Here is a 9114-nt window from a genome sequence, read left to right on the forward strand (position 1 = left end):
CATCAAATGGGATAGATTAACCCAAATGTATAAAAATATGATTTCTCTACTGTGTCAGTGTGCTCCAACCGCGTATTTCGCACAGGTAAGGACTAGTAGGCCGCCTTTTGGCTGTTTGGTAACATCCGTAATATTAGTCTGTCATCTGACTTTGTAACAGTTGAACATCGTCATCAACAGCTTGTGTACTGAATGTTCTAATAACTGCCACCACTGGCTCTATCACCTTTTCTCTCTGCTATGACCATCACTGGCTAAGATGTAAAGATATCTGAAAAGACATGTAAATAAGGTACCTCACTGTAGCTATACAGAGATGGTTGGGAAGTCACATTCCTCCACTGCCAGTTGCCACATACATGTATTTATGTATTTTTGTTCTCACAGAGGAGTCACGATGGACCAGTTCCCCCAGATGAAAAGGGGCGCTCCCCAGCTACTCCCCACCCTTGCCCTCTCCCTTCTGGCGTGTCTTAGTTTTGTCTCCCCCCTACCTACAACGGAGCCCCCACTGTTTGACGGTCATCCGTTTGTGGGTATATGGAATACCCCGACCCCTACATGCAAGAGGCTGCAGATCCCACTGGACACCTGGTCCTTCAAAGCAGTGACCACGCCTGCTGCTGTTCCCGGTCAGTTCCTCACCCTGTTCTACGTCGACCGCCTGGGCCTGTACCCTCACGTTGACCCCAACAACCATCGCCAGTTCAATGGTGGCATCCCCCAAAAGGGCAACCTGACGGCCCACCTGATTAAGGCCTACGGTGACATCAATCATTACATCCCCTCTGACACGATCCCGGGTCTGGCCGTCATCGACTGGGAAGACTGGCGCCCCCTGTGGGACAGAAACTGGGGGTCCAAGAATATTTACCGTCAACTGTCCATCGCCTACGCTCGAGAGAAGGACCCCTCTTTGTCCCCATCACAAGCAACGACTGAGGCCAAGAAGCAGTTTCAGACTGCAGCCCGCAACTACATGGAGGGAACCATGATGCTAGGTATCAGCCAGCGGCCCAGCCAGCAATGGGGGTTCTATCTGTTCCCCGATTGCTACAACTATGGCTGGGAGAAGCCAGACTACACAGGGCAATGCTCCGACAAGACCAAGAGCCAGAACGACGAGCTTTTGTGGCTTTGGGAGTCCAGCACGGCTTTGTACCCTTCAGTCTACCTGCCTGCGTCGCTGAACAACAGCGCCAACGTGGCACTTTTCGTCCGAAACCGCGTTCAGGAGGCAGTGAGGGTGGCAGCTCTGCCCAAACGCCCCTACACTGTGCCCATCTATGTGTACTCATGCCCACTCTACCGTGACCGAAATAAGTTTCTCAGTACGGTGAGGGCATTAGATGTCAATTATTTAATAGTTCAATATTGAGTGCTACACAATTTCAATGGACTTTTATGTTATCTTTACCTTTGTGCTATTAAAACGTGTGCTCACTAAATGCTGATAACTCACAAGAACATTTAAGACATGCAGTGCACACACTATTACAAATGTATTTTTTACTTCAGCTGAGTTTCATGCAGGAGTTTCTGTGTGTCTGTCATTCCCAGGAGGATCTGATCAGAAGTATTGGAGAAAGTGCAGCATTGGGGGCTTCCGGGTCAGTGCTCTGGGGAGCCAGTGCCGACTATACTGACAAGGTAATCTCAAATACACCCCTCCACATTTCTTATTTTATGTCCCGTGTACACTTATTTACTTAAAGTACACTTATTTAATTTGTACTATGTTTTGCTTAAATGTCATTGAATACTTCAATGTAAAAAGCTTTTTTGAGTGGTGGTGCAGTACCCTCACAGAGAAATCACATGATTTCACATGACATACACCAGTTCTGCACATGTGAAATCATGTGAAAACATGTTTTTGGAACCCTTCATATGTGATGATCTTGGCATGGCGGCAGGTAGGCTAGTGGTTAGAGCAGGGCTCACCAACCTTGTTCCTGGAGAGCTACCCTCCTGTAGGTTTCCTCTTCAACCCCAGTTAGAACTAACCTCATTCAGTTTATCAACCAGCTAATTAATTATAATCAGTTGCGCTAGATTAGGGTCGGAGGGAAAACCGACAGGATGGTAGCTCTCTAGGAACAGGGTGGAAGAGCCCTGGGTTAGAATGTTGGGCCAGCAACCGAAAGGCTGCTGGTTCAAATACCTGAGCCGACAAGGTGAAAAATCTATTTATTATTATTATTTTTTCACCTGTGAAATCATGTGAAACTATACAGTATGTTTTTGGAACACTTCCCATTTGATGATATGACACATGATTTCACAGGCGATGCCCTGCAAACAAAAATGAGTCTTTATGATACACACAAGTGCTTTTAGCATAGTTTTACTAAGTGCGGAGATGTTTCAGGATTATTTCCACCATCATCGCAAACTGTTTTTGAGACTGGCGGACAGGGTCTGGTAGTGCTCCAGTTCTCCCTGTCAGAATAAGTAACAAAAGACTTGGAAAGCATACAAAATCTTATGGAAATGTCACTACGGGTATTGTGAGTAACCTAATTTATCTTCCTTTAACTCCGCCTTCTAGTGAGTTTATACAAACTGTCATCTCCTACCATTCTGTTAGATTGGAGACGGTCAGAAAACATGGTTGTAACGTTAATAATTTGGATGTTATTCCATGTGTCACCTCGAGGCAGATGCCCCGTTGAATATGCGTTTAAATGTTAGAGCAATCACTAGTAAAACCTTTCTCATGAATGACATCATTACTAAGCGCAAAGTTGATTGCATGTTTCTCACTGAAACATGGCTGTCAGACTCTAGTGCCGCTCTTATTGAAGCCTCCCCGCTGGACTACAGCTTTTGATACTCTATCAGAAATGGGAAAAGGGGTGGGTGGACAGCCTCTACTTTTACTAATGCTCTCGGCTGTAAGGAAATTTAGTTTGTCGACTTTGGGCCTTTTGAGCATCATGCTATACTGTTTAAATGTTAGCCACCAGTGCTGGCCAAAACCCTGTAAAGGCCACCAAAGCACTGAACCAACTTTCTTTACTGATTTATCTGAGCTATTGTCTATTGTCCCGGAGAACTATGATAAAATCATTGTGTTGGACGATTTTAATATAAATGTCGACAAAGAGACTGACTCCAAGGTAATTGAATTTATGAATATTTTGAGCTCTATGGACTTTATCCAACATGTTACTGGGCCCAACCCTAACTTCAGCCATACTCTGGACCTGGTTATTACCAAGGGGCTTTCTACTGGGCCCACCCATAATTGCAGCCATACTCTGGACCTGGTTATTACCAAGGGGCTTTCTATTGACATATCCTCTATAGTTGATGTAGCTTTATCTGGTCACCACTGTGTATTTTATTACCTTGTTGCCAATAGCGCAGGGTAATACTGAACACATTATTAAGAAACGCTATCTTACCTCTGAAGTTGCTACAGATTTTATTGAGTGCATGAACAACACTACCTATTCTGCCTTCCTCTTATAATGATTTAGTTGATGATTTTAATAGCACATTAAGGGTAACCATTGATACCATAGCTCCAGTAAAGTTGAAAAAGTCCAAATGGAGAGCCCCTTGGATGAGTGAGGAAACTAAATCAATTAAAGAGAAATTGCAAAAAGGCAGAGTGGAAGGGGAGAAAGTCTAAGTTGCAGGTCCATTATGATATTCTGAGAGAGCATCTTGGCATATTTAACAAGGCCATTAGAAATGCCAGACTGACTCATTTTTCTTACTTGATCACTATTAATCAGAATAAATTAAAGAAGCAAGACCTGAAGAGAAGTGTGATGATATGTGCCCTAGCCTAACATGTAAAGGCACTGTGGATTTATTTTCCCTGTTTTACTCAGACATGCTCAGGAAAGTGACATCACAACTTAGGCCTTCTACCTGCCTTCTCGATCATATCCCCACCACCTTCTTCAAAACAGTTTTTAATTGCAAGGTATTGTTAATCACTCCGTATTCACAGGCACTTTCCAAACCGCACTAAAAACTGTTATGGTGAATCCCCTTCTGAAGAAACGTAATCTAGATTCTTCAGCTCATAGAAATTTCCGGGCCAATCCCCAACCTTCCATTCTTATGCAGAATTATGGAGATTTTTTTTTTCAAACAGCAAAATATATTTTTGTATGCGCCAACAATCCAGAAAGGTGCTAAAAATAGGCGATGTAGCTTAAGAAACAAGGTTCATGTTACGGTTTTCTTCGGGTGAAAGAGAGTCGGACCAAAATGCAGCGTGGTTAATTCGATACATCTTTAACTTCTTGGATATAGGTGGCGCTCTTTTAATTTATGGATAAAAAAACATTCCCGTTTTAAACAAGATATTTTGTCACGAAAAGATGCTCAACTATGCATATAATTGACAACTTTGGAAAGAAAACACTCTGATGTTTCCAAAACTGCAAAGATATTATCTGGGAGTGCCACAGAACTGATGCTACAGGCGAAACCAAGATGAAATTTCAAACAGGAAATGGCCCAGATTTTCAAGGCGCTGTGTTCCAATGTCTCCTTATATGGCTGTGAATGCGCCCTGAACGAGTCTACACTTTCTGCCGTTTTCCCAAGGTGTCTGCAGCATTGTGACATATTTGTAGGCATATCATTGGAAGATTGGCCATAAGAGACTACATTTACCAGTTGTCCGCCCGGTGTCCTTTGTCGAAATTGGTGCGTAATCTTCAGCTGCAAGCATTCTTCCATGTGATTCAGAGGAGAGAGCAGACTTCCACGAACGATATATCATCGAAGAGATATGTGAAAAACACCTTGAGGATTCTAAACAACGTTTGCCATGTTTCTGTCGATATTATGGAGTTAATTTGGAAAAAAGTTTGGCGTTTTTTTGGGGTAGCCAAAAGGCTAAGCTTGAGAGCTAGCATATTTATTTAATTTCATTTGCGATTTTCATGAATAGTTAACGTTGCGTTATGCTAATGAGCTTGAGGCTGTATTCACGATCCCGGATCCGGGATGGCTAGAATCAAGAGGTTTTAATGAAGATGAAACACGAACAATACAAAAACAATAAACGTAACGTGAAAACCGAAACAGCCTAAACTGGTGCAAACTAACACAGAGACAGGAACAATCACCCACGAAACACTCAAAGAATATGGCTGCCTAAATATGGTTCCCAATCAGAGACAACGAGAATCACCTGCCTCCGATTGAGAACCGCCTCAGGCAACCATAGACTTTACTAGACAACCCCACTAAACCACAATCCCAATACCTACTAAAACCCCAATACAAAACACACCACAAAATAAACCCATGTCACACCCTGGCCTAACCAAATAAATAAAGAAAACACAAAATACTAAGACCAGGGCGTGACAGTTCATAACTTGCTTGTAACAGATTACATTTCGACTATCTCGGAAATGTAGATAATGCCTTTGATGATACAGTGGTAGCAATACATAGTTTTAACATCTATCATATATAACCCTGATGTGCTAGCCTTGTCTGAATCCTGGCTTAGGAAGGCCACCAAGAATTCAGAAATTTCCATCCCCAACTACAACATTTTCCGTCAAGATTGAACTGCCGAAGGGGGCAGAGTTGCAATAAACTGCAGAGATAGCCTGCAGAGTTCGGTCTTACTATCCAGGTCTGTGCCCAAACAGTTTGAACTTTTCTTTTAAAAATCCACCTTTCCAGAAATAAGTCTCTCACTGTTATAGACCCCCCTCAGCCCCCAGCTGTGCCCTGGACACCATATGTGAATTGATTGCCCCCCATCTATTTTCAGAGTTCGTACTGTGAGGTGACCTAAACTGGGATATGCTTAACACCCCGGCCATCCTACAATCTAAACTAGATGCCCTCAATCTCACACAAATTATCAAAGATCCTACCAGGTACAACCATAAATCCATAAACATGGGCACCCTCATAGATATCATCCTGACTAACTTGCCCTCCAAATAAACCTCTGCTGTCTTCAACCAAGATCTCAGCGATCACTGCCTCATTGCCTGCGTCCGTAATGGGTCCATGGTCGAATGACCACCCCTCATCACTATCAAACGCTCCCTAAAATACTTCAGTGAGCAGGCCTTTCTAATCGACCTGGCCCGGGGTCTGACAACCTGGATGGAAAATGACTAAGGATAATAGCAGATGATATTGCCACTCCCATTTGCCATATCTTCAATTTAAGCTTACTAGAAAATGTGTGCCTTCAGGCCTGGAGGGAAACAAATTCCGCTACCTAAGAATAGTAAAGCCCCCTTAACTGGCTCAAATAGCCAACCAATTAGCTTGCTACCAACCCTTAGTAAACTTTTGGAAAAAATTGTGTTTGACCAGATAAAATGTTTCAAAAGATAAAAAGATTTCAGAATGCTTATAGGGATAGAACATTCAACAAGCAGAACACTTACTGATGATTGGCTGACAGAAATTGATGATAATAAGATCGTGGGGTCTGTTTTGTTAGACTTTAATGTGAATTTTGATATTATCGATCACTGTCTGTTGCTGGAAAAACATATTTGTTATAGCTTTACACCCCTGCTGTATTGTGGATAAAGAGTTACCTGTCTAACAGAACACAGAGGGTGTTCTTTAATGGAAGCCTATCAAACAAAATCTAGGTAGAATCAGGAATTCCCCAGGGCAGCTGTCTATGCCCCTTACTTTTTTCAAAATGTATTAACGACATGCCATCGGCTTTGAGTAAAGCCACTGTGTCTATGTATACGGATGACTCAACACTATACACGTCAGCTACCACAGCAACTGAAATGACAGAAACACTTAAAGAGATGCAGTTAGTTTCAGAATTGGTGGCAAGGGATAAGTGAGTCCTAAATATTTCAGAAACTTAAAGCATTGTATTTGGGACAAATCATTCACTAAACCCTAAACCTCAGCTAAGTCTTGGAATGAATAATGTGGAAATTGAGCAAGTTGAGGAGACTAAATTGCTTGGAGTAACCCTGGTCAAAACATATTGATACAACAGCACTATGATGAGAGAAGTTTGTCTATAATAAATCGCTGCCCTGCATTCTTAACAGCACTATCAACAATGCTGTCACGCCCTGGCCATAGAGAGGCTTTTATTCTCTATTTTGGTTATTCCAGGGTGTGACTAGGGTGGGCATGCTAGTTTCTTTATTTCTATGTTTGTGTTTGGCCGGGTGTGGTTCTCAATCAGAGGCAGCTGTCTATCGTTGTCTCTGATTGAGAATCATACTTTTTCCCACCTGGGTTTGTGGGTATCTGTTTTCTGTATACTTTTAGTTACCTTACAGAACTGTTAGTTTCACGCTTTGTTATGTTTGTTCTAGTGTTCAGATTTAAATAGATATCATGAACATGTACCATGCTGCGCTTTGGTCCACTCCATCAGACGAGCGTGACAAATGCAGGTCCTACAGGCCCTAGTTTTGTCACACCTGGACTACTGTTCAGTAATGTGGTCAGATGCCACAAAGAGGGACTTAGGAAAATTACAATTGTCTCAGAACAGAGCGGGTGGTCCATAAATGTACACAGGGAGCTAATATTAATGATATGCATGTCAATCTCTCATGGCTCAACGTGGAAGATAGATGGACTTCATCACTACTTGTTGAAATATGAAATTGCTGAAATGTGAAATTCATGTGTTTTTTCCGTAAGGAAGTGCTGACCAATGATGGCACGCTGTTACATTAGCTATTTATGTAAAAAACGGAAAGTACGGAATGTTTATGCTTATCATATCACCTTTCACATGTTGTCAGGTGGCACAACACTTGGATATGACATGTCCATTTGTAGCCCCCTTCTTTCTATCCTCTATATAATTCATCCAACATTCCATCCCACGAACAAGTTCATTAATATCTCATCCCCCACCCCCTCTCTCTCCTTTCAGGCTTCATGTGAAGCATTATCCACATACCTGACATCCACCCTCAACCCATACATTGCTAACGTGACCGCTGCCGCCAAACTCTGTAGTGACGTCCTTTGCCAGGGCAATGGCCGCTGTGTCAGAAAGGACTACAACTCCAATGACTACCTGCACCTGAACCCGGACAACTTCCGCCTCCTAAAGTCCCAGCGAAAGTACGTGGCCATCGGAATACCCTCCTCTGCTGACCTACTCACCTTAGCAGACAAGTTCACCTGCCAGTGCTACACAGGCAGTAGCTGCTCACCCCAGTTATCACGTCCCATGACGCCAATGGTTATTCAAGTATAGCCTCACTCTTAGAAAATCTGATGAATGCATTCACAGTATGGGTACGTGTATATGATTGAAGCAAATAATCAAAGTTCAAATTTTTAGATTAACAATTTTTTTGAGAATCTGAATCACTAAATACATTACATATTTATGTCAAAATAAAATTCTAAAATATTTTGCATTGTTGTGAGTATTATTTGATATCCTTTGGACAGTATGCAGAGCCTGTAACATTTAACCCAATAACCCCAACGTTTTTAGGGGCTTTGAGTAATGGTACTGCGATGAAAGAAATACTGTGTTAACATATTTGGTTAATATATAATGAAATGACTGGCTAAGTATCTACAATTACTCAGCAGTAAATTTTCAACTTATGCTGACCAAGCATATAGAAGGAAAAATACTAGGAACAAATCATTCCTTCCTACTGTGCATCAACACGTTGAATTAACATTGATTCCACGTCCTTTTAACCAAAACAGTCAATGTGATGACGTTGAATCAACGTGGAGAACTGATTGGATTTGTAAAACATCTTCAACTCAAGGGAATTTCATATTTTTTTGTAACGACATGATGACATTTTATGTTGATTTCACATTGAATTCCAATTAGTTGACAAATGAAAAATAGATGTTGAACTGGGCCCAAGGGGTTGCGTGTCATGCCACATAGCAAGGATATTTGGTGGTGTTCTTATACACTTGTTTTCTCATATCACCTTCCAGGCACACAGACACTCATTTTAAAACCTCTCTGGGATAGGCGGGACACAAATGTCCCACCTGGCCAATTGCCAGGGAAAATGCAGAGCGCCAAAAAAAAAAAAAAAAAGCTATAAAATTCAAACCTTCATTAAATCACACATGTAAGATACCAAATTAAAGCTACACTCATCCAGCCAACATGTCAGATTC

The 9114-nt window shown here is 42.0% G+C and overlaps 1 protein-coding gene across 1 annotated transcript; it reads left to right on the top strand.

The window, feature by feature from the left end:
* The first annotated feature begins 67 nt into the window (after positions 1–67).
* spam1 (sperm adhesion molecule 1) lies at positions 68–8370 on the top strand. The gene is made up of 4 exons (XM_031802034.1): positions 68–85; positions 388–1336; positions 1561–1650; positions 7880–8370. Exons 2-4 carry the CDS (start codon positions 398–400, stop codon positions 8207–8209), a joined length of 1359 nt encoding a protein of 452 aa, XP_031657894.1. The 5' UTR covers positions 68–85; positions 388–397; the 3' UTR covers positions 8210–8370.
* The last annotated feature ends 744 nt before the right edge of the window (positions 8371–9114 follow it).

The sequence above is a fragment of the Oncorhynchus kisutch genome, linkage group LG22, assembly GCF_002021735.2.
Source record: "Oncorhynchus kisutch isolate 150728-3 linkage group LG22, Okis_V2, whole genome shotgun sequence".
In the NCBI taxonomy this organism is placed as follows: Eukaryota; Metazoa; Chordata; class Actinopteri; order Salmoniformes; family Salmonidae; genus Oncorhynchus; species Oncorhynchus kisutch.

Excerpts from the sequence above, each read along its gene's own strand:
- spam1 (XM_031802034.1), top strand. The coding sequence starts at position 398 with ATGGACCAGTTCCCCCAGATGAAAAGGGGCGCTCCCCAGCTACTCCCC. Across the intron at positions 1,337-1,560 it reads GAAATAAGTTTCTCAGTACG|GAGGATCTGATCAGAAGTAT; the intron begins GTGAGGGCATTA and ends TGTCATTCCCAG. Across the intron at positions 1,651-7,879 it reads GTGCCGACTATACTGACAAG|GCTTCATGTGAAGCATTATC; the intron begins GTAATCTCAAAT and ends CTCTCCTTTCAG.